This window comes from Hylaeus anthracinus, unplaced genomic scaffold (genome assembly GCF_026225885.1).
Source record: "Hylaeus anthracinus isolate JK02 unplaced genomic scaffold, UHH_iyHylAnth1.0_haploid 12002, whole genome shotgun sequence".
In the NCBI taxonomy this organism is placed as follows: Eukaryota; Metazoa; Arthropoda; class Insecta; order Hymenoptera; family Colletidae; genus Hylaeus; species Hylaeus anthracinus.
The window spans coordinates 215,294-239,299 of NW_026534349.1; the positions used below are offsets into that span (position 1 = coordinate 215,294).

Below are 24,006 nucleotides of genomic sequence, written 5' to 3' on the forward strand. Positions count from 1 at the left end.
TAATTCACATATAATTAGAAACTTTGGGATATTTTTAGAGGTACGATAGTACATGCAGTGAAAGCGGTTTATCGCGGTGCGCGTCACAGCGTCCTAATACCACTGTCGAATGCTATTCTAGCTATAAAAATTCTAAAATATTTGGATAACGTAAAAAGCTATGTGGCTAATTCGAGGAAGTTCTGGTTTATACTTTCTCTCGAAAAAAATTCTCAAAGATGGCCTATTTTTCGGAACGGTGCGATGCCATCGCCGACGCGAGAAGACCACATAATTGGCATGCCGTAATATTACCTTGAAACTAATGACTGGTGAAACTAGATTATTTGCAGAACGAGTTTCACACGTTGGACATGGTTTGACGTTAGAAAGACCAATTCCAAAGAATTTGTCACCAGCAGTGAACTAGATTGCTCGAGCGTCGTCAAACAAATCCATGTGTTGGCATCAATTTCCAATACGGGAAGAAATTAATCAGACACATTAATACAATTTTCAGATTTATTTAATTTCTAATAGAAGCTGATAAATAGATAATACTTGATATTTATTTTAATGTAGGCGTCGAATCAATCAAGTTTATGTGTTTATATTATACCAAGGTTTCTGGTACAAAAGATGATTTCTTACGACCAATACCAAAGAAAAGAGTATCCCTTGAGACGTAGGTCCTCCGTCTGCGCCCGCGCCGTCCCATTGCCGCTGGGAACGAACGATACATTAGGTTGATGACCAAACTCGTTCGACAGATACTTGACCCTCGTGTCGACGCCATTTTCACTCTCTGCTCGATAACTACCATCCTTTTTCCCATCCCTGTATCCATCTTCTTGGTGCTCGTGGGACGTAATGGTATAGTTGAATCGATAATAAATATCGTTCCCACGAAGAGAATCGATCATTTTAGATTGTTTCGTGTTTGGATCAGCTGCAGGTTTATTCGAAGACTTCTCTGCTGTGTTCACTGTGTTCACGATTCCATCTGGCAAACTTTTTCCTCTTCTTTCGTTAGACGACTCGTTGGGAGTCTCGGGTATTTTATTTCTTTCTTGAACCGATTTACTTGGAGAAATTGCTCCACCTGTGAAAATAATTATGTATATATATATACAGTATGATACTTGGAGACGATCGTCGTGAATTTTACTTCATCCCAATAATTTATTATTACGTATAACTTGTTACCAGGTTTCGTCACTTCGCTCAGCTTAGGACTGAATTTTGTCTTAAAAGCAATCGGTGTGTCAGTTGGAGCAGCTGGCGTGGTGTCATTAATTTTGTCTTGTTTTATAGGAATAGTGCAACTGCCACAAGCCTTTGCCACAGCTTCCACGAGCTTCTTCGCAGCTTCTGGTCGGTCTTTGAATATCTCCAGAGCATCCTTTACTTGTGAACATAAATTTAATTAATGTTCGACCAAACGATCTCTCGATCGTATAATAATAAATACCAGACGATTATTACAAGCTCAATAGGTTGGAGACTTACGACTGGCTATCTTTCTGTTTTTCATCCTGGTGATAATAAAATCATCATTTTTGTCTGTGGCGTATCCGGTTTCGTGATACACTCCATCCGCGGTTATGAATCCAAACTCTCCAGTGATGATCCCGTTAGCGTCTTGTTAAAATACTTTGATTTTATTAATCTGCCTTAACTCTTTGCAGCCAGATGAGTTAAACATTGTTCCACCTCAAAAAGCTCGAATTACCCATAATTTTTCGAATTAGCCATACTACATATTTCAAATTTTTCATTTGATTGGCAATACTATGAACCGACACTGAATGTTAAATAAGTGAAAAGACAAATTTATAGAAATGAAAACGCATCAGTAAGTTGTTGACATTTACTATATTATATAAATGTTGTAGTCGAGACCGAGACTATTGTCTTATACTTAAAAACAAATTATTCTACTTGGTCAGTTTCTAGGGAAGAGTCTCCCTGGACTAACATTTTCAATGTTTCAAGTTGCACAACTTTTACGTACCTTTTTTCTCGTATCTGTGCTGAAAGTCCACGATGTTGAACGAAAATTCGTACGGCCTGGTCTCGTTGCTCGTTTCCTCTGCCACCGCGAAATTCCTCCACACAATGTAACAAAGAACACACAGAACAGCAAAGTCCATCTTCCAGAATGGTTGCGACGTCGCGTCGTTTAGATTCAGATTACTCCCACGATGATCCTCGCGGTAAAGAATGTCATTCGGAGGTTGTTGCAACTTGAAGATCGCAGAACTGAATGGTGACGATCGAGAGTTGATGTAATCGAACGGAGAAAAATCTTTTCCCCGTCGAAAGATGGAAATGAGGATTCTCGTGGAGAAGAGGAAAACGCGACACTTGTCTTTCTTGTGTTTCGTATCATTGAATACATCTACAATATCAAGCGATCGTACAGTCACAACATTTTCTAGTGCGTGTATAAAATATACAAAACTGCATATATTTTGAAAGACATGAATTTTATTTATTTAACCTTTTCTATCTCGCAAACAAACCAAATACCATGTAATAAGAATAATAATGCATAATTTTGACATTCTTATAGAATTATTATTACATCATCTGCAAGCAAGATTCGCAATTTCTTCCATTTCTTCATCTTTCGTGCCCTCACCGATGCAAATAACACCACAGCGTTGGTTGTCAAACTCAAGTTTAGTGTCCGGTTATAAAATGTCGTAAGCAATTATTCACAGAAAAGTTACTACCGCAGTACTTGATCCAAGCCAAGTTTCCATAGAAATTCTTTTCTACCCGTTTCATAGCAATATTCTTATTAGAGGCATCGTGGCCTAGAGATTTTTCTCTTTGAAGTGAAAGAGTCGAGATAAATCGCTGAGAATTGAAAGGCTTGTAGGTAATCTAACAGAAGAATCAATGTTTCTAATGTCAGCATAGTATTCCTCGTACTGGACGTCCGCAGTTTCTTCAAAGGAAACGACGAGTCTCGGTGAAGGGACGATTAAGATTCAAGAAGTAATCGATGCTATTTCTATCTTGAAATCCAAAGGGGAATATTACTATTATTCCCAACGCTCAATGAATACACTCTGATATTTTTGATAGCCGCGATTCGACACTCGAGGAAATTTGAAACGCGATAATAGATTTCAGAAAAGAGTCGAATTCTTTCACGTCGACTAAAGTTCCAGGCATACAAAGATTAGACCTGGTTCGATTGCCGATTTGCCACGTATGCGTCGTGCATCGTGCATTTTGTAGTTTAGAAAACGGTATAGCGTTACGACTCGGTATGGCGACGAGTGTCGATACAGGATCGATGACGGTGGCATACTAACGATACAATGTACAAACGGAAGGTGGGTTTCTGGCACGTATACGCACCGCGAATATCGAGGCCTTGAGGAAATAAATTTGACATTGACAGGACTCTCTTTACGTGCTACAAGTACACGATCCGTGTACGCCATCGACGCCGACGCCGATGCCGACGGTTCACGGGTAGCTTGTAGGTTTGTTGTCGCTTGTCGCGTCCTTAGGAAAGCAGAACAATTTTCTTGGAATAATTAGCGGTGAAACATTACGATTTTTCTTTGTTTGCGATACAGGCTATTAATTTCTGAAATTGCTATTTGTGTAATTTACGTAGAGAATATTCCAAATCTGGCAGGTATATCAAATTGTTTAACTGTGATCAATTATATTTTCTTTATTATGAACGGTGATTACCTTATTATAAATGAATAAATTTTCGCTATTATAAGTAGCTATTACGAAGGACATTACCGTCTATATCCTCCTATATTGTAATATCCTCCTAACTACAAGAGGTAAGACACGATAATTGGATTTTGGGATAGGAAAAGAAATGGTAATATTAGGAATTTCGTTTCACTCTGTCGCATCGTAATCGATCAGGATTATAATACAAATTTCGATTTCGACGTTGAATTAAACGGCAGAGAAAAGGGAAACTCAGCACGTCGTCGGAATGGATCGCCACAGAATCTGGACCGAAATCCCGTTACTTGAGCCCGAACTAGGTCACTAAATATCACACCATTGGTTCTTTACCGGTCACTTCCTCTAGAACCGATTATTAATCGAATAATCGATCGAGCGTCGAATGGTTACGCGGAGATTGCATAATGGTCTTCGTTGATTGCACACTTTTATGCGAGTGTTCTGAATTGTGCAAAATTAAGCTAAATTGCTTTCTCCCTTATCGGCTAATCATTTCACGGTCTATTTCCTATTACAGACACGCAATTTCTTGCAAGAAGAGTATCGAAAGAGTACACATTATAAATATCAGTATTTTTTTAATTAGGGTCACATTATAAATATCAGTATATTTTTAATTAAGTGACCAATCAATTCCTATGTAAACACAAATATTTCAAGTATTCATTGAACAACTGGATACGATCGAGGGAGTCAATAATCAACGCTTAATCTAAAAAATGGTAATGGTAATTAACTATTCGTTTCGACTACCATTATTGATAGCTCGCTTCAGTGTTCTAAAACTGTTCCACTGTGCTATCGTAAAGAAATTATACGTTGTGAGGATGGTTACAATAATTTCAGAAAAGTGTTGTCCTTTTACAATAAATATAATACATATAAAATATATTCATATGTGTAATAACAATTACTTTTCCTCCTAACTTAAGTAACTCCTTTCATATTTCTATACCTTTTTCATTATATAGTAAAAGAAAAATTTGTCTGCAACATTATTGTACCATTCCTCATAATGCGCTATCAAATTCCATTATCATATTATACTGAAACAATGTTAAAATACTAAAGAGGTTCGCAATTATTATTGCTCGTGACTCCTTAACAACATGCCTCCCAACCAGCCCTCGTCGTCGTCTTCCGGTTGATGATAACTGTTATAGTAATGATCGTGGTATTCGGGTCTATGGACCACTACCACTTCTTGTCGTTGCGAATTCCTGAATATGTTGAAGAGTACCATGAGCAACGCAAGCTTTCCCACAACGATACTTCGCAGCAAACTGAATTTTATGGATGCCAATGTGGCTGGTAGCGACATTAACTGAAAAATAAATTTTATATTTTATATTTTATATTCGACTATTACTCTCAGACGAGATTAAAATCCGAATTTATTTTCTAATATTGATACACTTTCCCAAAGTTCCCTCGGAAACGATACTTATTCTCGAATTTCAAAAACGAATACAGAGATGGAAAATATTTATCATCGATACAAACCTGCATCATTACGGGCGCCATCATCAACGCCATTCCAATCTTCTTTAGAGTGCTCTTTTTCAATTTCAATCTGCCGTTGTTCCTTGTCTGCTCTACTTCGTTTCCTAAAAACGAGAATTATGAGTGCACTGCATCCATTCTGGAACCAATTGATATTTCACGGTGCCACGTACCCTTAAACAGTGTGGACATTCTTATCACGATGCTCGTTTTGTCATTCGCGACGCACACCATCACTCCGCGACAAATATTAAACTGTAGAGTTTCGTTTAATCCCTCCGAGTTCTTTTTCTCCTCGGCTCGAGCGAATCTGACGAACGCAATCGCGAAACAGATCCACCAGAATGTTGCTTCCGCTCCATTCATGGCTTCGTAAGTGGCGGGCGACTTAGAAATCCACTTTCCAAAAGGCGAAATAAAACTGATAAAATCGATTCTATGAGAGTCCAGACTCACGTATCGGATTTCTACAACTATAAAGTATTCATTACATACTTCCTTTCCCGCTTCTTTATATTATTTTATTTAATAATTAAATTAAAGATTTTATGTATTTATGAATCTTAATTATAACGTGCCAATATTACTGACCTTCTAATTTACACATGTTCAGGGTAAACACGTGGTAAACAGTTCAAGGGATTTTTCTACAGATGAAAATACAGAAGAAAATCAAGTCCTGTTCTCTTACCTGTAGATACCCATTCGCCTTAATCTCCGAACCGTCACTCGTAGAATAAAAATCGTTTGATAGTATAATTGTTGCTCGATATTTTCGAAGGTAATCACAGCCCACTTCCAAGCAGCGTATTTGTTGCATTTTTCTTGGCCGTTCGTTTAATACCGCTCGTTATTGGAGCACAAACGAGTGCCTCGCCCCGTTACCCACTCACTCGCAATCCCATTCGTAATTCTACGGTATTTGTCGGCAACTTTTTCCTCACTTTCAGAGACGCTGTCAGATCAGCTCTCAGAGCAAACACATGTTTTTCATTTCGACACTCGTCTGGCACTCGAGCTTCGCATACAGTCGATAGAACAGTGAATAATTTTTTCCTCCAGGTGAATCGTAATCGACTAGGGAGACGCGTGCATGCATCAGATAGGCGAGGAGGCTACTGGCTGTGATCTTCCGAGCGGAGAACAGACATTTTCCTTCTTCGCTCTACGCTTACCCCACTAGAGCCAGGAAACTGGGTCTGTGCAGCCTGCTGATGCACTCCTGTCATAAAAGGTGCAATGTGTGCGCGCTGGCGGCGGTGGTCGCTAACTCCGGCAAGTTAAGCCGATCTTGACAACCGGAAAATTCGGTTCAACTCGTTGAAAACGGTCCTTTCGATTTCGATTTTCAACGGTCTCGTTAGATTACACTGAAACGCACAGTTGGACGTCATTTGTATAAGTCAAACTTAAAAATGATCACTAAATTCCCCTAAAAGGGTAAATGCCACTGACACAACAGTCTACATGACAAAGAATTTAATAAATATTTTCTACGACGATACATGTAGTTTTATAAACAGGTAGACGTACGACGAGCGGTGTATTCGTTTTTTATACAAATAAATTAATGGTAACGTGAGGTAATCACGGTTGTTCCTTAAACGTAGATGTCTGCGATTTTGGTTTAACAGTTTGGTCCAGACCACAAGGCGAGAGACACTTTCGGTATCTCGATCTCCTAGTTAGGGCCTACTGACACTAAATTCATATTAAATTAAATTAAATTAAATTAAATTCGTCTAGTTATTCGTTAATACTTGTACAGGGTATCCGGAAAATCGTGGCACAGTCAACCAGAAGAATGAACATTTTCATAAATAGTCTGCGCATTTCTTGTACTAATTAAACGTATATTAATATAAGAAACCCATACAATATGTATGTAGGTAAATATTTCTTAAATCAATATAGTTACATTGCATACGCTTTACATGTGTTTATCACTTTCATACGCACCATAAATGCGTAAAACTGCAGGCTATTCGTGAAAGTGCGAGTGAAAGACTTGGAATAAATTTGTTTGTGCGGTTACACGAGTGGCAAGGAAACTTACTTTGAACGTGCAATTATTTGCTATTTGTCTGAAAATACGTAACGTTTAAGATAGATATATATTATCTCATATATTATCTCATATGTATTATTTTTATACAGTATGCATGAATATATAATTATTTTCAAATTTAAATAAAATTTTATTTGTTTTAATTTTTATTAAAATAACGAGTAAAATTATCATTGCAAGTGCTTGAGAGCCAAAATGTGTTAAAATTAATTCACTGGAACTCTATTCACCCCAAAAAGTAATTCACAGAGGTTTACAGATTTGTTGATATCAACGTCCTAGAAATTCCAAGTCATAGCAGCCACGTCTTCGAGTACGCCACTGTTTACATTTAACAGAATCCACGGTATCCCATCCTCGCGATCAAAGTAATTTTCCTTTACAACAACTAAACCACTAAAATTCATTCTACATTCTTTCGTTCCGTATCGCTTCTGGTAGACTGCGCTATTATTTACAGGACGTCCCCAGATCACTTGCTTTGGTTCGCAGGGTGTGCCATCGTGGGCTAAATGCGTGATACGTTCAAAGGTGTTTCGATTCGCTCAATCGTCGAGCGCAAACCGCAACAGCAAGAGAAATAGATGATGCATGAACAGACCAAGAAAAAAAAAAAGAAAAAGCAACGATGACGGACGTAATGTAACGTGCGTATAGCCTGGTTTCGTTTGTGGTCGACGATGAAACAGTTTCTTATCCGCGGGAGGAGCAGGATGCTCTCGAAGCGTTTCTCCATTATCCTCTGTAATAATAGTGTTCCTCGTCTCCTGGACCGCTGTGCTGCATCCAGTCGCTGTATGCTTGCTGGTGACCGACTGGTAGACTGTTGTGAACGTGCACGTGGATGGGTTGAGCCGACCAGGATGGCGGTTGCTGCTGGCCCCAACCAGTCGAAAACTTTGCGATTATCGTGCTTATCTTGAGCATCAACAGTGTGGCGCCTAAAATTCAATTAATTTGTATGGAATTCATGTTCGATGGAAGATTCAACGAGTCTAAGGATATTTAAATGATATGTTTTTATATTAAGAAATGTGGGATTATTGTAGCTATATTGAACACTAGCAGTATGGCACCAGAATGAAATTAAGTTGTATGGAATTTCGTGTTTAATCTCAGATTCAAAGATTCTAGGGGCATTCGTTAAAAAACAAAGTCGTAGAGCTCCCTTTTGCAACCTTTTACTCGAGTGACTTTAGAAAAAGGTTTCAAATACTTGGGTCAAATTGAGCAACCTGGTAAACTTAGTGCTAATTCAGTCACAAAAAGGTTAAATAAGGACACCAGTATCATTATTAAATTTAGCGTTGTACGAACGTATTATAAAAGAAAGTAGGTCTACCGGTAAAATTTGTGTACCTAACGCACATCGTCGACCCGTGAAGAGGTCTTATCGTCAAAATGGGTCGTCGATGTCTCCTGATCGCGTATGCGTACAGTGCGCGCTAACAAAGGCTCACCGTTATCTTTTCGTCAAGCATGATCGATTTAACCCCCATCACGCGTACTTACCAATAAGCAATCCTTTCAACGAGATCACCGTCAACACCGTCATCATGGTCATCATCACTCCCATTTTGTACACCATCGGCATCAGCATGAATTGAATTCGCTTCACGCCAAAAGTACGGGCTTGCCTTCCAGTTGATTCTGAATATTCAAAAATTTGATTAGTCCCCAAAATAATTAGAAAACGAGTTAGAGCTTTTGCATTCATGCGCCCTAGATTAATTGGTACTTTGATGATTAAAATAAAGATCAATATTTAGAAATGCTTCTATAGCATTTGTACAGTTTCATTAAATCTCTATATTGGAAAACAGAAATTGAAAAGGAAAGTGATGCGTACAGAAATAAAAATTAACAATAGTGCTTTATATATATGTATTATCTTATGAGTGGACTAATATTTCTTCGTTTTTCATTTTGAATTAATACGGCTTTTCCTACAGAAAACCGTGATTTTTCAGTGTAAGTCAGAGATTAGCTGTACTACTAAAGTTCGACGCATCTAAACAACGAAAGTGAAACCGAAACGATACAAACTGAAAATTAAAAGCACCAAGCACCCAAAATACATCTTCGTTACTCGTGACAGCATCGAATCGCTGAAATATCATTCCAAATACCGTTCCTCGTGGAAATACTATCTAATTTGTTCCGTAAGCGTCGAACTCACCTGGACCCTTGCTCTCGGTACCGAATAAATCGTCCAGGAATTCCCTGAGCGCCCGCACGTCAGGATCCACCGCCTCTTGGTCGTAAATCGGGAAAAGTTTTGTGACTTTGGCGCGTCCAGCTTCGTCTCCTCTCGCGGTCACGACGCGTGCGCTCTCGACCCTCGGGCTTTTCGAAAAAGTGCATGCCAATAACACGCACGTCAGCGTCCAGCCAATCGGCCGCATTGTCGAACCGGTTGCTGCAGCGATCACGTGATTCTCTTCATCGACGCACAATGGATACACTGGGAGAACGAATTTCCGTGGGCCAGGGACGATTTTTCGGCGGCGGTTGCCAGAAGAACACACGATGTTAATCGATCCCGCACGAGCCGCAGTGTGATTCGGACGAACGGCCACGGCGCCGTTCGAACTAAAAAGATCGGTCGGCGTGTGCGCGGAGGATCTGCGCAGCACCTCGAATTTCGTGACAGGCGCCGCGTGCGCGCTGGATCTGCGCAGCGCCTCGAATTTCGTGGATGCGTGCGCGGGGGCGAGCGGTACTTGAAACACTTTTCCATAGAACGCTTTGTGTCGCCTCTATGCTTTTCCGGGCACGTATTTTTCATTTTGCACGGCAACGTTCTTTGTTCGTGACCCAAACGGATCGGCTGGAAGCCACGCCGCGTTCTCTTTGTGATTTTTCGTGTATCGGACGATTGCACCATGTCCCACTTTCTATATCACTGCCACGGTCGCTGTCCCGTAATTGCAGCGCGCACACTCTCCTCGACTTGGTTCGGATCGCCCTTTGAGTCATGCTGACACGTACGTCGGGCCACTTTTTCACTTCCCGACCTACGAGGAAGAAAGGTGTCGCGGATCGTGAATTTTGTTTAAAGAAATGGGTAGTTCCAGACGGAGTGGTCGCGTTTTTAAGAGGAGGAAACGTTCTAATCGAATGTAGACGTGTATGTGTAGTCTTGATTCGAGAAGATTGAATGTGGCGATAGTCTTGATCTTGTAAATAGAGGGCTGAATGTAAATTGAAAATTATATTTTATTTTTGCATTGCTGGTTTTAAATTGCTGGTAGGGGGATTACATCTCCAGGAAACTATAGACTGAGAATGTATAATGAGAGAAAGTGAGCCTTAGGGGTGCAATTTTATAAGTATTTTCAATTAATTCATTTTTAACGTCAACCACTCTCTTTTCTCTGTAATCGCTTTCTTTTTAATAATTCGGAAATAAGGAACTACTCAATACGATACGATTTATTTAAAATAGTTCACATGCTTGTTTGTTTGCATTCATAACTATACACACAGAAATAGATAAAGCTTAAATGATCGATTTCGTTATTTTTGCTAATGTAAGAAATATAAGGGAATAGAAGATCAAAGGACAGATGAAAAGATGTTTTTTAAATACTTAACAATTATAAAGAAATGTGATTTAGCACAGGCTTCGGTTGGAACGGCAATGGTTAAAAATATTCCCTATTCTCTGAAGCTACTTTTATAAAATACTTGATTTCATAATTAACACGTCGGTGAGCTGACGAACGTGTCATACCATACCATATTTCGATACAGGCACACTCAGCATGATTTCGCGTCTTTCTACCAGCTTCCATCGAGGCTTTACCGACCCTCCAGATTCTCTGGCCCAATCGAAACGGAAAGTTCCAGACGACAATAAAATCTCGGCTTAAATTGCTTGGAGCGGACAACGACCGTCGGTTACCGAGCAAAATAACCGATTCCAGCCTGGAATCGCACTTTCGTCTCGAGTTATCGGTAGCGAAATCGGCGAAAGCGTTGTGTACGTGCCTTAAGAGCGGCCACTCGACGAATAAAAGGAAGAAATCTAGTACAGGTTTACTGGATCGGCTTTGCTCGGTGACTCTGGCAACGAACGAGAGAAGAAGAGACCGAACATGGAAACGAAGAGGTGGCCATCTTGGAAAATAAAGCGCGCCGTAAAAATTCTTCACCCTCCCTGCAGCATGGAGCTTCTCTGGATCCCCCCTAGTCTCGATTCCTTCAAGGACTAAAAATACAACCCCTTTGCGCCAGAACCAGAAAGACCGTATTAAAGACAAACCTGAAACCTGATCTGCACTTTGTTCCAGCTGCATCTTCCAGTCTCCACGACCGCTTCTTCCCCCGCGGCCGTTTTGCTCCCTTTTCTTTCGACTCTTGGGCTCTCGATCGCGGCGAAGGCTTCGGAGGATTCGGAGTTCGTTCAACGTGCTCGTTGCGAATCACATCAAGATCGCAACGAAACAATTAATTGTTCGAATATTTCCCTGTCTCGAAGCAAAGTTTCTCTTTATAGCCTGCAAATTGCATTCTTCGTCGACACATTAACACTTAAACTATTCACTGTCGAGACATATTTCATCAATACCTATTACACATGGTATCGAGTTGTCCGAAAAGTTGGTGGCAATTTTTTAGAAAAATTCAAAGGCACATTTGAATCTTGGCATATATTTATCGAATTACATAGAGTAAGTGTAATAACATTGCAATTGGTCTCAAGTTGACGAGTTTGTCGTTATAGAGTAGACTAAATCGTTTTGATCGCGCTATTTTGCGGGGAGCTACGGGACGAGTGTAACGACCTATGACAAGGTGACCTTGAATCGGAGAGATGCAAAAACAAGCGAGATCGACCGCAATCGTTCTCGCGATTCCGCGGAGTAATTTCTTTCGATTTAGTGCGTTGGTCTCGATCAATCATTTCCAGAGAAGTGTTGAATCGAAGTTTCTCTGAAATGATCAGAAATGGGTAAGACTTGGTGGCATTAGAGAAAAACGTAAACTTAATGGTCCGGTAATATTAATATTTACTTAATATTTGTTGTACTCAAAACTAATGTACGACCTAGCACGCTATGTGATAAATGTAGATGTTGGAAAGGAAGAGAATAAAACAAGGTTACGTAAAAAACGATTGAGAGTAAAAAAACTGAAGATGAGGAAGCTATGACTTTATGCAATTCGTTCTTTCGTAGAGAAGATAGAGAAAATGTTTATTTAATCCTATAATTGGAAATTTAGAAAAAGCGAGCCACCTATGGTCGCCAGGTGCATTATTCTCGGGTGCAATCTCTACATATACACGTCTAAAAAATATATTTCTCAAATCAGTGAAAAGGTGATCAGAAAGTGTTGAAATATAATTTTCAGTTGAAACATTGTTCCTTATATTCTTCTTGGTGGCAACATGTTCCTTCCTCAAACTGGAAGAGTAGAACGGAGGCTCGCGCGAGTAGAGTTTCGCATAAAAGTCTGAAAATCGCAAGAATCTTGATTCCCTGTATCGATTAACCGGGACTCGTTCGAAGCTAGTGGATTCGTGTAGCGTCCACAAGTGTTCTGTAACCTAGGGGACGACTTTTTCCGCGTATCAGCGAACGTACGTCGACCCAACAGAGCCCGTGAATCCGAGGAAGAGGCTCGAGTAGACAGAAATGTTGAGCTGAATATGAGCATCGTGTGGTCTCATGTGTAGAGGTGCATCACGATACTTTTCGAGCACCACTGCCTCAAGGCTAATTGGCTCATTACTGTCCTGGCCGCAAGAAGAAACAGAGCTGAATACTGGTAGTGGTTGGCTGCAGTACACCAACCTGATTCAAATGATTAACCCTTTCAAACCTGAATTCGTTTTTCTCGTATCAATGTTATTTAATGTTTAGGAACCAGCTACTCGAATATTAGCCTAGAAAATATTTTCGACTGTAATTAGCACTCAAGCAACAATGAGTTTGTCTGGTCTATCGCACAAAGAGGCTAGGTTTTATAATAGCAATTTTAGCTGTACCTCGCCTCTCACGTATACTTATTTCAGTTTCGCGCACGTATATTCGGGTATATATGTATGTATACTTTTGTATTTGTGTGTGCAAAATAAAAGAGTTTAATAACAATAATAATACATTGGAAATCGAATAAGAAGAAAACATCATAACGTTTATGATTTATGTTTATGATCTAGTCACAGCTTAATTTTGAAGGCAAGTGGAACGCTCAACCTTGAAGTTACTTAACAAAATTACACCCTATACTGTAGTAGTATAGTAGATAGGAAAGCAGGCAATAAGAGAGGTACAGGTTCCACAGCCATCAGAATAATCAAGGATATCAACGCAATAAAGAAGAAAATCGTAAACGTTTACTTGGTCGAATCCGCGAATCTTTCATTCGTCGTTTTCGACGGCTCGTAGGAAGCGTCGTCGTACCGAACGTATCTACCCGTTAGACCGTGAACCCGATCCACTGGGAATCCCGTGGGGGCACCCGAGAGGGGGCAATGTAAAAATGGGAATGCCCCGATGTTGCCTATCCACACAGTCTCGCGATTCCCCGCGTCTCGTTGGTTGAACGTTTCCCGTACATACACTCTCACGGTCATCTTCGTTCCCCGCTGCCCGGACGATGGTATGTGTATTACCATACCTCTCCGGCATGGGTGACCATAGACCGGCTCAGAAGTGGCCGAGACATTCGCCTCTCGACCGCGACCATGAGAGCACTCAACTCGCGACGGCCACAGCTAACGAGTATCCTCTGTCTCTTCCCTCGTTCCCTCCTCTGGCTTCTTCTGCTGCTGTTCGTTTTTCACGGCGGTCGAGCGCGCAGTGTACCCCGCGATGAGGAGAGTCCGGTCCAGCCCGGGGCCAAACATTCGGCGATCGAGGACAAAGCCGACATTGCACCAAAGGAACCGCAGGTGAACAGTGCGCAAGGGGAACCAGTGCAAGGGAAGCTCGCGCCGGAAGAGAGCCATGGCGCTGAGGACGAAGAGCCTGAGATCGAGCCTGAGAAACCGAGGGACGTCGATGGGAAGATTTCGCAGCCAAAGGCCGAGGAAGGAGACAAGTTCGACGAGTCGCCGAGAGAGAACGTCTCGGCGTCCCTTCAGGATCTCGACCCTGAGAAAGAGAAAGAGAAGAGAATCGACCTGGCCGATGACGAGCCATCGAGCGATGGAGACGCCAAGATCGACGTCGATGCCGGGGACGGCGACGCCGACGCCGACGCCGACGCGCTGAAGCAGGAGGACGAGGAGGCCAGCGTGGCTAAGAAGAGGAGGAGAAACGACGTGGCTCTTATAGGTAAGTCTGACCTTGGAGAAACCGACGGGGCTCCAGGGCTAGAGAAGATCGAGGACGAAGGAATTCGGAGGTTCGACGTGCAAGTGGACGGGGAAGGGGTTGGTCCTTCGCGAGAGAATGTAAACAACTTGGAAGATAACGATGCTGGTGGACGAAAGAGGTTAGTAGAAGCTCAACAAGTCGCTGAGCCTAAAGTAGAAGAGGATGGGCCGGAAAAAGAAATCGACGCGAAACAAGCTTCCGTAGAGATAATTCCTCCAGAGGCTCCCATCACAGAACTCGAACTGCCGAAAGAAATCCCAGGAGACAGCGTTCAGCTCAAGGAGAGAATCCCTTCGAACGAGAATTCGAATCCCGAGGACAACAAGGAGTCGAACAAGGACAGAGAGTTTCGGTATTTGGACGATAGCCCGAGCAAATCCAGACGCAAGAGTTCCACCGTGTACTTGAACGCCGAAGAGAAGAAGATTCCCGACGGGGAGCAGCAGTCGATCGTCGAGGGGCAAATCAAGAAGCTGATTTCCATTCGCAACGACGCCCTGGGCGCCCAGAACACCGACAAGCTGGACGAGACCAAGCTCTTGAACTCGAAACGCAACGTTGGAGTGGACGAAGTCACCATCACCCAGGAGAATGTCCAGAACGAGCAGTCGAATAAGGTAAAAGACATTAAATTAATAGACTCTAGGCAATTGTTAGGGGGTAATATTCTTAAGAGATGGAGGGAGCAAGCTGTGTCGCTTCAAGAGCAGGTCAGAAACAGGACACTTTTGATCCGTTTAAAAGAACAGGCCGCAGAGATCCTCCCTGGAATACCTTTCACCGAAAACCAGATGCTGATAGCGTTGGAACAGATCGTTTCCTTGAAAAAAATTAAAGATTCCAACGAGTCGTACGCGAACGATACGAAAGATCTAGGGCTGACGAACGATCAGCTACGGATAATCACATGCGCCGAGCAGTTGTTAGCCGTGAGAGAGAGGCAGACGTTTGTCGACAACATGGCGGAGTGCATTCGAGGGCTCAGTTTCTTCAATTGTATAAAGATCTTCGTTTGGCCGATCGTAGTGGACAATCTACCCGACTCCGTCACCCAGACATTCGACAATTTACCAATCGAGATAAACTTGTTCGACTTGTTTCAGGGTAACAGACCAAAGTCGGGCAGAGCTCATAGTCTTCATCAGGTCAGACTGATCGCCCCGGAGACCGTGGTGTACAATATCCTGCAGGACGCCCTGGAATCCTATCCCAGCGACGAGACGTTGGTGTCGTACGTGAATCCCGAGAACGAGACCCTGAAGGAACTTCTGAGCCCCAACCAACTGGGTATTATTCAGATGGGAGAGAAACTGTTGCCCTTGTCGCTGCGCCAAGAATACTCGGACAGGATGTTCTCCTGCGTGAGGAGATTCGAATATTTCAGCTGCATAAAGTACTTTGCCTGGCCCATGATCAAGCAGTACTTCCCAACGTTGCCAGCGTTCCCAGATTATCCTTCCTGGAACCCTGGCATCGACTTGTATCCGCAGTACCCCATCCTTCCCTTCCCCAGTTTCTCGGGAGACGTTGGCGAGCTGCCAGAGGTCGTGGATGCCGATGCCACCAGAACGAGGAAGCCTAGGCCAGAGGTGGTGATCATTCAGGTTCTCCAGAGGACTTTGAAGGAGCAGCCACTGATATCTACGTCGCCATCTTTCTTGGATCGCTCCGCGGACTCTTACGGTGCTCCGATACCTCAGGATCAATTATTGACGATCAACATGGCGGAGCAGTTGATTCCAGTTTCCTATCGACCTGAATTCGTTCAAAAGAGCGTCAACTGCATGAAGGAGTACAACTACCTCTCCTGCATCAAGTATTCGACCTGGCCCACCGTCAGACAGTTCATACCCACTCTCCCAGACATCTCAGGGATACTACCAGACTTCCAAATTCCAGGGATATCGGACATCGTCAGCTACGTCCCGGAGATCCCGAGCTATCCAGACTTGAGTTCCTACTGGCCAATTGGGAGCACTTCTGACCAACAGGCACCAGCTACGCCAACTTTTGTCGTGTTGAAGAACGGTCCGGAGCTTCTGACACCTTCCAATGAACTGGAGGCGAAGATCATGGAGACCTTGCTCAAGGTACGAGAGTCTCTTCCCAAATCTTCGGAAGTATCGCCGTTTCTCCTGACAGGAAACGTGATAACCTTCACGACGTTCACCAAGAGTCAGCTGGATATTCTGCGAGCCGTCGAATGTCTCATCCCTCCGGTTGCTCGACCAGCTCTCGTCACCGAAGTCCTCGTCTACCTTCAGAAGAACGACAACTTTATCGACTGCGCGAGATACGTCATGTGGCCGACGATCGCCAGATATGTAGCAAACTTGCCCGAGTTTCCTATTCCCGAGGTGAAAACGGAACTAGTTGGTTCTTCGAATAGCCAGCAGCAGCTGGAAGTAAAGGAAATCGCCATTAAGGATCAGACGCAGGAACGCGTCGGCGCGATCGTTGAGATCGAAAAGGCCGTTACCTCTCGTTTTCAAGATAAGGAATCTCGAGACAAGGCACAGCAGAACGTTCCAGTGATCAGCGTGACGGGCACCAGGTTCGACCCACTGTTCTCCGAGCACCCAGAGTCTGTCATCTTCAACATTCTCCGATCGGTGCAACTGCAAGCTCTGAATCTGAACCGAGGAACCGTTCAGGCTCCAGGGACCAAGAACCAGCAGTTCCTCGACTTGATCACCGAACAGCAGCAGAACATCGTGAACATCGTGGACAGCCTGCTGCCCCAGGGTGTTCGAACCGAGTTTGCCAGTCAGCTGATCGAGTGTCTTCGAATAAACAACTTCTTGGTGTGCACCAGGGACGTGATCTGGCCGACGATGTCGCAGTACTTCCCCTGGCTGCCCAGTTTCCCCGATTTCGGGTCTCTCGTCAACACCTCGGTAACTACGCCTCCTCCAGCCAAACAGAATCTGACGGAGGTCACCGAGGAGGTTCGACCACTTGCAGAAACCAACGTCAAGACCGATTTGGCCGGAGACACCACCGTGACCATCACCGACACCAGGTTCTACCCAATCTTCAACGAGGTGCCAGAATCGGTGATACAGAACATCCTGAGGAGCGTGCAGGTCTCGGCTCCAAACTTGCCAAGCGTTCCGAGTATCGTCAAGTCCGAGGAGCTAGGCAGTTTCGTCACAGAGCAGCAGGTACGAATCACGCAGATAGCGGAAAGTCTGCTGCCGGTCCCGCTACGTCCAAACTACTTGAGCAAGATGTCGCGATGCCTCAAGGACAAGACCTTCATGGAGTGCACCAGGGACATTACTTGGCCGACGATTGCTGAAATTTACCCGTTCCTCCCGAACTTTCCCAATTTCGGTGAGTATCAGAATACTCCGAGGATCAAATTTCGGGTATTCCTTGAGAAATCATCGAGCTTGGAGGGGCAAACGGCCCAGAACAAGAGTCAGAAAACGGAAGCATTGATGTTGCTGGAAGCCGAGGAAAGAATAGAGAATATTCTGCTGAACTCGTTGGACACGTCGAGCGCGAAACTCGGCCAATCTTATTTGGACGTCAGCAATCTAGCCTTCTATAATCTAACCAAGCGTCAGGATTATATCATCAGGCTGATCGAAGCTGGAATGCCAGAGCCGATTCGAGCGGTCTACGTGGCGAATATGTTGGAGTGCACGAGGAGCTTCAACTTTGTGGCGTGTGTGCAAAACACTGGCTGGCCCACTCTGAAGCAGTACATTTCCTCTCTGCCAGACATTTCCAACATCGTCCAGCCACCTCAGTTGACCAGCGTCCCTCAGCTTTCCTTGGAGCGGCTTCCCTCTCTGCCAAATCTCGATGCTCCTGGTCAGAATGTTCCAGGGATTCCCCAGCTTCCTAGTAGCCTGCCGCAGATGCCTGACGGGAGCTTTCAGCCGACTGGACTTTCCCAGAAACCACCGTTTGCCGAATCTTCTGGACAGGGAGCCTCTGGCGCCCAATTTCTCTCTCAGTCTCAAATCCAAGGAGCCTCGATTACGCCGTCAGTAGGTGGTGAATCTATCGATAGTTTGGCATTCGTTGCACCTGCAGATCATTGTCTCTAACGTCTGCCTCTTTTGCAGGTAACCAAGGAGCAGTACCCGGCTACGCTGGCCAACCGCCAGGAATCCTCATAGACATCTCGAAGGAGAAGGTTCCGTTGCACGACGTCGTCCAGCAAGCAAAGACCGATGACTCGAGATCGTCGTCGAGCGCCAGAAGACGCAGGAGCGTGGAGCTTTCGAACATCTTTTACGAGATCGACGGACCACCTGAGAGTCCTTCGTCCTCCTCAACGTTTCCAAACATCACGGAATCCGAGTATCTTCAGCTTTTAATTAAAGTCAGAGAGACCGTCAGAGCGAGCAGCGATACGCGCTCCGAATCGAAGGATTACTTCGTCGACACTTTGAACGGCACGATCAGAGGCTCGTTGACCGCCGACCAGTACGAGATACTGAAGGTCGTCGAGGACCTGGACCACCAATCGTCGAGCAGAGGACTCGCGCAGCAAGTTATCCAGTGCATCACGGGTGCAAGCTTTATCAGATGTTTGGGTATCTTCATTTGGCCTCTGATCGTCAGCAATCTACCCTCTCTGCCTTCTCTCTCGGGCTTCGGTATCTTCGGACGGTCGTTGGACACGGAGCAGCAGGTGCAGGAGTTGTTTGGCATGTCCACCAGCGACGTAGAGAAGGAACTGTTGACGAGGAAGGAGGCGATAGAAAACTTGATGCTAGATTGGTACGAGAAACTGGTCGACGAGAAGTTCCAGACGAACCTGGCTTTCCTGAAGATCACAGGCTACGGAAACGGGGAACTGGGTATCAGCTTCTCTGGTTTCAGAGAGGGCAGGGGTGCTAAACTCAAAGACAACAAGAATCTTCCCAGCATATTGACGATCATCAGCGACATCATGGAGGAAGTCCTAGATCAGCGTCCAGAAGGCGAAAAGCCGAAGAAGGACAAGGAGAAGAGGGAGAGGAGCATAGACAGCTCGAGGGAGTCTGACATCCAGTTCCTGAAGGACAGCGAGGAGTACGTCGACATCAAGAGATCGATGAACGACGACGAGATCATCACCATGTTCCTCAACAAGATCAAGAACGACTCCGACGCGGACGACGACAACGCCAAGTACTTCGGTTTGGAGAACGCTTACGATGCTTTCGGGGTCCTCTTCGGGCCACGATTGCACAGCAGGCTCGCGAACAAACTGCAAAACCTGCACCATGGGTTCAGATCATTGGACGAAACTGCTCCGAGCAGCGAGAAAGTAGACATCGTGTCTGTAGAAAATGGTGGCCACGAACCCAAGGTTCTATCCTTGAAGAGTCAAGCGATGTACGACTTGGAGAAGGAGTCTTCCAGAGACCAAGAAGAAAAACAGCGACAGAAGCGGGCCAAGAACTTGTTGAAGACGTACTTTGCGAAGCACTCGGGGAATTATTTAACGGAGCCTGTCGTGGCGGACGATGTGAATGAAAACAGAATCATCGAGGAGGAGGAGGAGGAGGAGAAGGAGGTCGAGGGCAGGAGGTCGGGTCTGATCGTGAAGCTGCCGCGACTGGACGACGAAATCCTGCCCCGGAAAATGACGAGCACCATCGCGCACTTGGGCAGGACGATGAAGGACAAGATGATGCAGATGATGCCAGCAGTTGGGGTGGTCTTATCGTTTCTGCTTCAAATGGCCGTGGCGCACGCGCGGGCGGCCGCGTCCATGGCTGGAATGATCAGCAACATGGCCATGGGCTCGGCCGTAATCGGAATGATCCGGGACACATTCTTCGGGGGGAACAGACATCCGCAGATTAAGTACGTCTACGATAACGACAAGGTGGGACCATCCGTCTCCTGGCCCATCAATCACGGGCCCGTATCTGGCTCTCGGTATCGCGGCCTGTAGACCGAATCCTCGTGATCGAGATGTTGCTTTAAAGTAAATTACTTGCGTGCATGAACGACCTCGGTATCGCTCGACTAAATCTGGTGACCGTAGCCATAAGGATAGACACCACGATATCTCGAACGGATACTTAACGATAGAATTACGGGGCTGAGCTGGAAGCAGTGGCGCCGCCAGAGGGCTGCAAGATAACGATTGCTATAAATATTCAATGTTTGAAAGAGTATAAAGGTAGGATAGTGTAAGGATTTGTAGGATTTTAGAAAAATGTTTATAGAAAATTTGTCTCTATTTTGTGTCTTCAATAAGGTTTTGTAGAGGGTAACCGACTCCCCTGCTTGCGAGTGGTTGCGCCACTGCTCGGATTAGACTCGCGCGTGTAGTCTCGCCTGGGAGCCATTTTAACGTAGCACGAGGGTTTTAGGGTAAAACGTGTAGCGGCTATACTTTCTTAGGATCTTAGTTATGCACGGCACTTGGTCTACTAACGGTTAACGGCGAAGCTTTGTCGTCGCAGAGTTCGTCGTTTTGTTTCGTTGATGGCTGATCGACAGTGAACGTTTCCATTGGGGCTAGCTTTAATTATCTTTCGTACACGATCGAGGATGGTCGGTGATATCTCTCCGATCTTCTTGGAAATATCTACGTAGACTTTCTGTTTTAGTAGCACGGATTGCAGAGACTCGGTTTTTTTTTTAGTCGGGAACGAATGATTCGGATCCTGTTCACTTCATTTTTCGTTCCTAGGGGGATTCACGGGTGACGGGTATAACAATTTCTCCATTACGCTATTCTCTAATCGATCTCCATGTACTCGATATGCGCTCAATAATAATAGAAAACTAGGTTGGAATATTGTAAAACCTCTAGTTTGTAAGACGGTGGGCGATTTTCGCCGATACTACGTTTAAGAGAATAAACGTATGGGAATCCATGGCACCCTCGCTTCCTTGGCTCGAGCGATTCATCAACCCTTCCCCTTCCCTGCTATATGTGTAAGAAACGCGATCGTGTTCCGAGATGTTAGGTCTGGCGTTAGCAAGAGGAGAAAGAAGGAATAGAACGAAGAAAGGACTTTAAATCGTTCAGCCTAGCGCAGTAGGGAACTCTGGATGGGGGGCCTCGAGGACCCGCTGGAGCTCGAAAGGTCAGGGTTAAGATAAGAGATTATTCTTAGCGCGAGACGAAGGTCCCCTCCATCTACTCGCATTTTTACGTTGCACCTGGTTGCGATGGCAGTCGAGCAAACGGCACGCGAGATCACGTGATCGAGCATTGAACTCTTCGGAGATCAAAGCCGAAACGAAAACGAGCCCGTTCATTTATTCGGCGAATTCTTCGTTGGGAACAGGTTCGTTTGTCCGAAAACTTTTGCTTTTAGTTCGCTCACACTTTACAAACTTTACGATTCACGATAGCGAGAGTTTGGTACAATTAAATAAAACTGTTTACCAATAATTCGATAGAAAGTTTGTGTTTTGAGTATATCTGGGAATGGAGGGTTCAAAATAACGTCTCTTATTCGAATAAAAGAAAATGTATTGCAACTGGATTGGTCTCTAAATAACTTTGTTTTAAAATGTACAATGTTCAAAGTGAAACTTCAGGTATTATAACTCAATCGCAATCACATCAAGGATAAAAGTGTCGGGTAAGTTTTATGACGGTATTTGTTGAAATAATTGAATGCTCTGTATCGAATGTATTTTGTAAGAGGTTAATTAGAGATGCATCACGATAGCACGAGGGGTAGAACCGAAGGAACTTGTTCCTCTTCGTCCTGTTTTGTGTCGTTTTCTTCCGTCACTTCTTCGGAGTATGGCAGGTCGTTCAAGTAGAACCTAACGGAACATAAATTATAGAAAACATACTTCTATTAAGGGAGTCTTCTAGCTTAGAATTTCAAATAAATCTGTCTACTTTTTAAACATTCTAATTTGACTAAATTTCGATCATTAGGATTATCATATTTTTATAAAAATTGACAGAAAGATTGTTCAAGTTATCTATTCTTAATATATGTATATATCTATGTACCACATGTTCACCAGGAAAAGTTTCTAAATATCAACATTTTGTTCAGTGTGAAGGTCAGGATGAAATACTGTGAATTAATGCACCATTCGTTCGCGTGTGCGCAATCAACGTGTCCTTCGTCCGAACAGACACGTTCCCTTTGATCAAACAACGTGTAGTTAGGGCAGATAACAGGGAATCCTTGGCCAGAATCGTCGCATGCGTGGAAAACTCTACAACCGTAGTCTGCGTCGGCGTACAAGCCGATTGATTTACCTTCGCAGGAAAATCGAAAAGTCAGATTACCGAAGAGATCGAGATCGCTCGACTCTGCTGACTGATCCTCGTATGTCTCCAAGCGAGTTCGGTCCTGTCGAACGCGGAAATTATTTATTAACGTTCGTAACTACTCTGGCCTCCGCGACAGTACAGGTTAATTAAGAGAATTTTTAATATGAAAATTATATAATATATAAAGTTTAAATTTTAATACATGAACATGCATACTTTCAAGTACATCTTGTTCTCCACAGAATTTTGGGACCTACTGGTGGAATAAAAAAAAATCATGGTGCGCTATTTTCCAATGTCTTTCAGTGGAAACTTTACGATATATTCAAAACCTATATGTATATGTATATGTATTAAAACTTGAATGTCCTACGTTATATAGTTTTCGTATTAAAAATTCTCAACAATTGATCCGTCTTCGAGGGGCCTAACTGACAACAATGATACCCAGTGGCAGATCTAGACTTACTAAATTTCAACAAAAATGATTAAAATTAGAAAAAAAAAGTAGTTGACACAAACTACCCCATTTTCCAAGAACAAACAAAATTACCCTTCATTCTCCTAAATAACAATTAAATTAAAAAACATCAAGAAATAAAGAGTTCCGTTGAAAAACCCTCCAAGGCTTCCTCGGCTCCATGGTAGATCCGCCCCTGGTGTTACCTTCTGGATAAACGAGATTCCTTACGACATAACCCAGGGTTGGTAAGCCAACGACTGCGATCAACATCCCTGCGAGACGATACGTCCGATCATTTCCCTTCTGTCGCACTAACCACGATTATTTTCTACTTACAGAGCAGCAAGAGGCACTTGAACAGTGACGAGACTTCCTGGTCCATGATTAAATATTCCAAAGATGATTCACAGTTTTTAGACACCGATTCGATACTCGGCTGATGCAGCAGCCGTCCTTACTGACACTCTCGGATCATCGTGCTACTCCGACAACTTATCGACCTTAATGAGCGCGTAATTTCTCGAAACCCGTGACGGTCTTTCTCGTTACGACCTAAACGATGGTTAACCAGGATATCCGCTCGTTTCGCGTCGTTTCGAAAATACTTGATGCCGTTTAAGGGGTTACCTTGATCAGCGCCAAAACGATTATTCGATTTTAATACATATATTTGATAATTTTTTACAGAACTCTTATGCAGTTAGGTCAAGTGGCT

At 43.8% G+C, this 24,006-nt stretch overlaps 5 protein-coding genes across 5 annotated transcripts; 1 reads left to right on the forward strand and 4 right to left on the reverse strand.

The window, feature by feature from the left end:
• Positions 1–563: 563 nt before the first annotated feature.
• LOC128891503 (protein lethal(3)malignant blood neoplasm 1) lies at positions 564–3,263 on the reverse strand. Its single transcript, XM_054150994.1, has 5 exons — positions 2,920–3,263; positions 1,994–2,380; positions 1,489–1,620; positions 1,186–1,386; positions 564–1,081 (listed from the first exon to the last, which is right to left on the reverse strand). The coding sequence occupies exons 2-5, from the start codon at positions 2,130–2,132 to the stop codon at positions 627–629; spliced, it is 927 nt and encodes a 308-aa protein (XP_054006969.1). The 5' UTR covers positions 2,133–2,380; positions 2,920–3,263; the 3' UTR covers positions 564–626.
• A 1,532-nt stretch (positions 3,264–4,795) lies between these two features.
• On the reverse strand, positions 4,796–6,348 carry LOC128892567 (uncharacterized). The gene is made up of 4 exons (XM_054153105.1): positions 5,909–6,348; positions 5,391–5,690; positions 5,218–5,321; positions 4,796–5,038 (listed from the first exon to the last, which is right to left on the reverse strand). The coding sequence occupies exons 2-4, from the start codon at positions 5,581–5,583 to the stop codon at positions 4,799–4,801; spliced, it is 537 nt and encodes a 178-aa protein (XP_054009080.1). The 5' UTR covers positions 5,584–5,690; positions 5,909–6,348; the 3' UTR covers positions 4,796–4,798.
• Positions 6,349–7,333: 985 nt separating this feature from the next.
• On the reverse strand, positions 7,334–9,810 carry LOC128892432 (uncharacterized). The gene is made up of 3 exons (XM_054152856.1): positions 9,465–9,810; positions 8,798–8,935; positions 7,334–8,226 (listed from the first exon to the last, which is right to left on the reverse strand). The coding sequence occupies exons 1-3, from the start codon at positions 9,688–9,690 to the stop codon at positions 8,021–8,023; spliced, it is 570 nt and encodes a 189-aa protein (XP_054008831.1). The 5' UTR covers positions 9,691–9,810; the 3' UTR covers positions 7,334–8,020.
• A 3,408-nt stretch (positions 9,811–13,218) lies between these two features.
• LOC128892453 (uncharacterized) lies at positions 13,219–21,427 on the forward strand. Its single transcript, XM_054152895.1, has 5 exons — positions 13,219–13,292; positions 13,811–15,233; positions 15,735–18,438; positions 18,525–18,617; positions 18,696–21,427. Exons 1-5 carry the CDS (start codon positions 13,219–13,221, stop codon positions 20,519–20,521), a joined length of 6,120 nt encoding a protein of 2,039 aa, XP_054008870.1. The 3' UTR covers positions 20,522–21,427.
• Positions 21,428–22,045: 618 nt separating this feature from the next.
• Positions 22,046–23,789, reverse strand: LOC128892413 (uncharacterized). Its single transcript, XM_054152824.1, has 4 exons — positions 23,628–23,789; positions 23,520–23,563; positions 22,642–22,907; positions 22,046–22,362 (listed from the first exon to the last, which is right to left on the reverse strand). Exons 1-4 carry the CDS (start codon positions 23,671–23,673, stop codon positions 22,254–22,256), a joined length of 465 nt encoding a protein of 154 aa, XP_054008799.1. The 5' UTR covers positions 23,674–23,789; the 3' UTR covers positions 22,046–22,253.
• Positions 23,790–24,006: the final 217 nt, after the last annotated feature.

Coding starts and splice junctions, on each gene's coding strand:
- LOC128892453 (XM_054152895.1), top strand. CDS start 13,219: ATGAGTTTGTCTGGTCTATCGCACAAAGAGGCTAGGTTTTATAATAGC. Junction 15,234..15,734: donor AGAACGAGCAGTCGAATAAG/GTAAAAGACATT, acceptor AACAGACCAAAG/TCGGGCAGAGCTCATAGTCT. Junction 18,439..18,524: donor GCCAAATCTCGATGCTCCTG/GTCAGAATGTTC, acceptor GGACTTTCCCAG/AAACCACCGTTTGCCGAATC.
- LOC128891503 (XM_054150994.1), bottom strand. CDS start 2,132: ATGGACTTTGCTGTTCTGTGTGTTCTTTGTTACATTGTGTGGAGGAAT. Junction 1,387..1,488: donor AAACAGAAAGATAGCCAGTC/GTAAGTCTCCAA, acceptor TATGTTCACAAG/TAAAGGATGCTCTGGAGATA. Junction 1,082..1,185: donor GAGCGAAGTGACGAAACCTG/GTAACAAGTTAT, acceptor TTATTTTCACAG/GTGGAGCAATTTCTCCAAGT.
- LOC128892432 (XM_054152856.1), bottom strand. CDS start 9,690: ATGCGGCCGATTGGCTGGACGCTGACGTGCGTGTTATTGGCATGCACT. Junction 8,936..9,464: donor TACCGAGAGCAAGGGTCCAG/GTGAGTTCGACG, acceptor TTGAATATTCAG/AATCAACTGGAAGGCAAGCC. Junction 8,227..8,797: donor GTTGAAAGGATTGCTTATTG/GTAAGTACGCGT, acceptor ATTGAATTTTAG/GCGCCACACTGTTGATGCTC.
- LOC128892413 (XM_054152824.1), bottom strand. CDS start 23,673: ATGGACCAGGAAGTCTCGTCACTGTTCAAGTGCCTCTTGCTGCTCT. Junction 22,908..23,519: donor TACCAACCCTGGGTTATGTC/GTAAGGAATCTC, acceptor CGCGTTCGACAG/GACCGAACTCGCTTGGAGAC. Junction 22,363..22,641: donor TGCGCACACGCGAACGAATG/GTGCATTAATTC, acceptor ATGTTCCGTTAG/GTTCTACTTGAACGACCTGC.
- LOC128892567 (XM_054153105.1), bottom strand. CDS start 5,583: ATGAATGGAGCGGAAGCAACATTCTGGTGGATCTGTTTCGCGATTGCG. Junction 5,322..5,390: donor AATGTCCACACTGTTTAAGG/GTACGTGGCACC, acceptor TCTCGTTTTTAG/GAAACGAAGTAGAGCAGACA. Junction 5,039..5,217: donor TGGCGCCCGTAATGATGCAG/GTTTGTATCGAT, acceptor TTTATTTTTCAG/TTAATGTCGCTACCAGCCAC.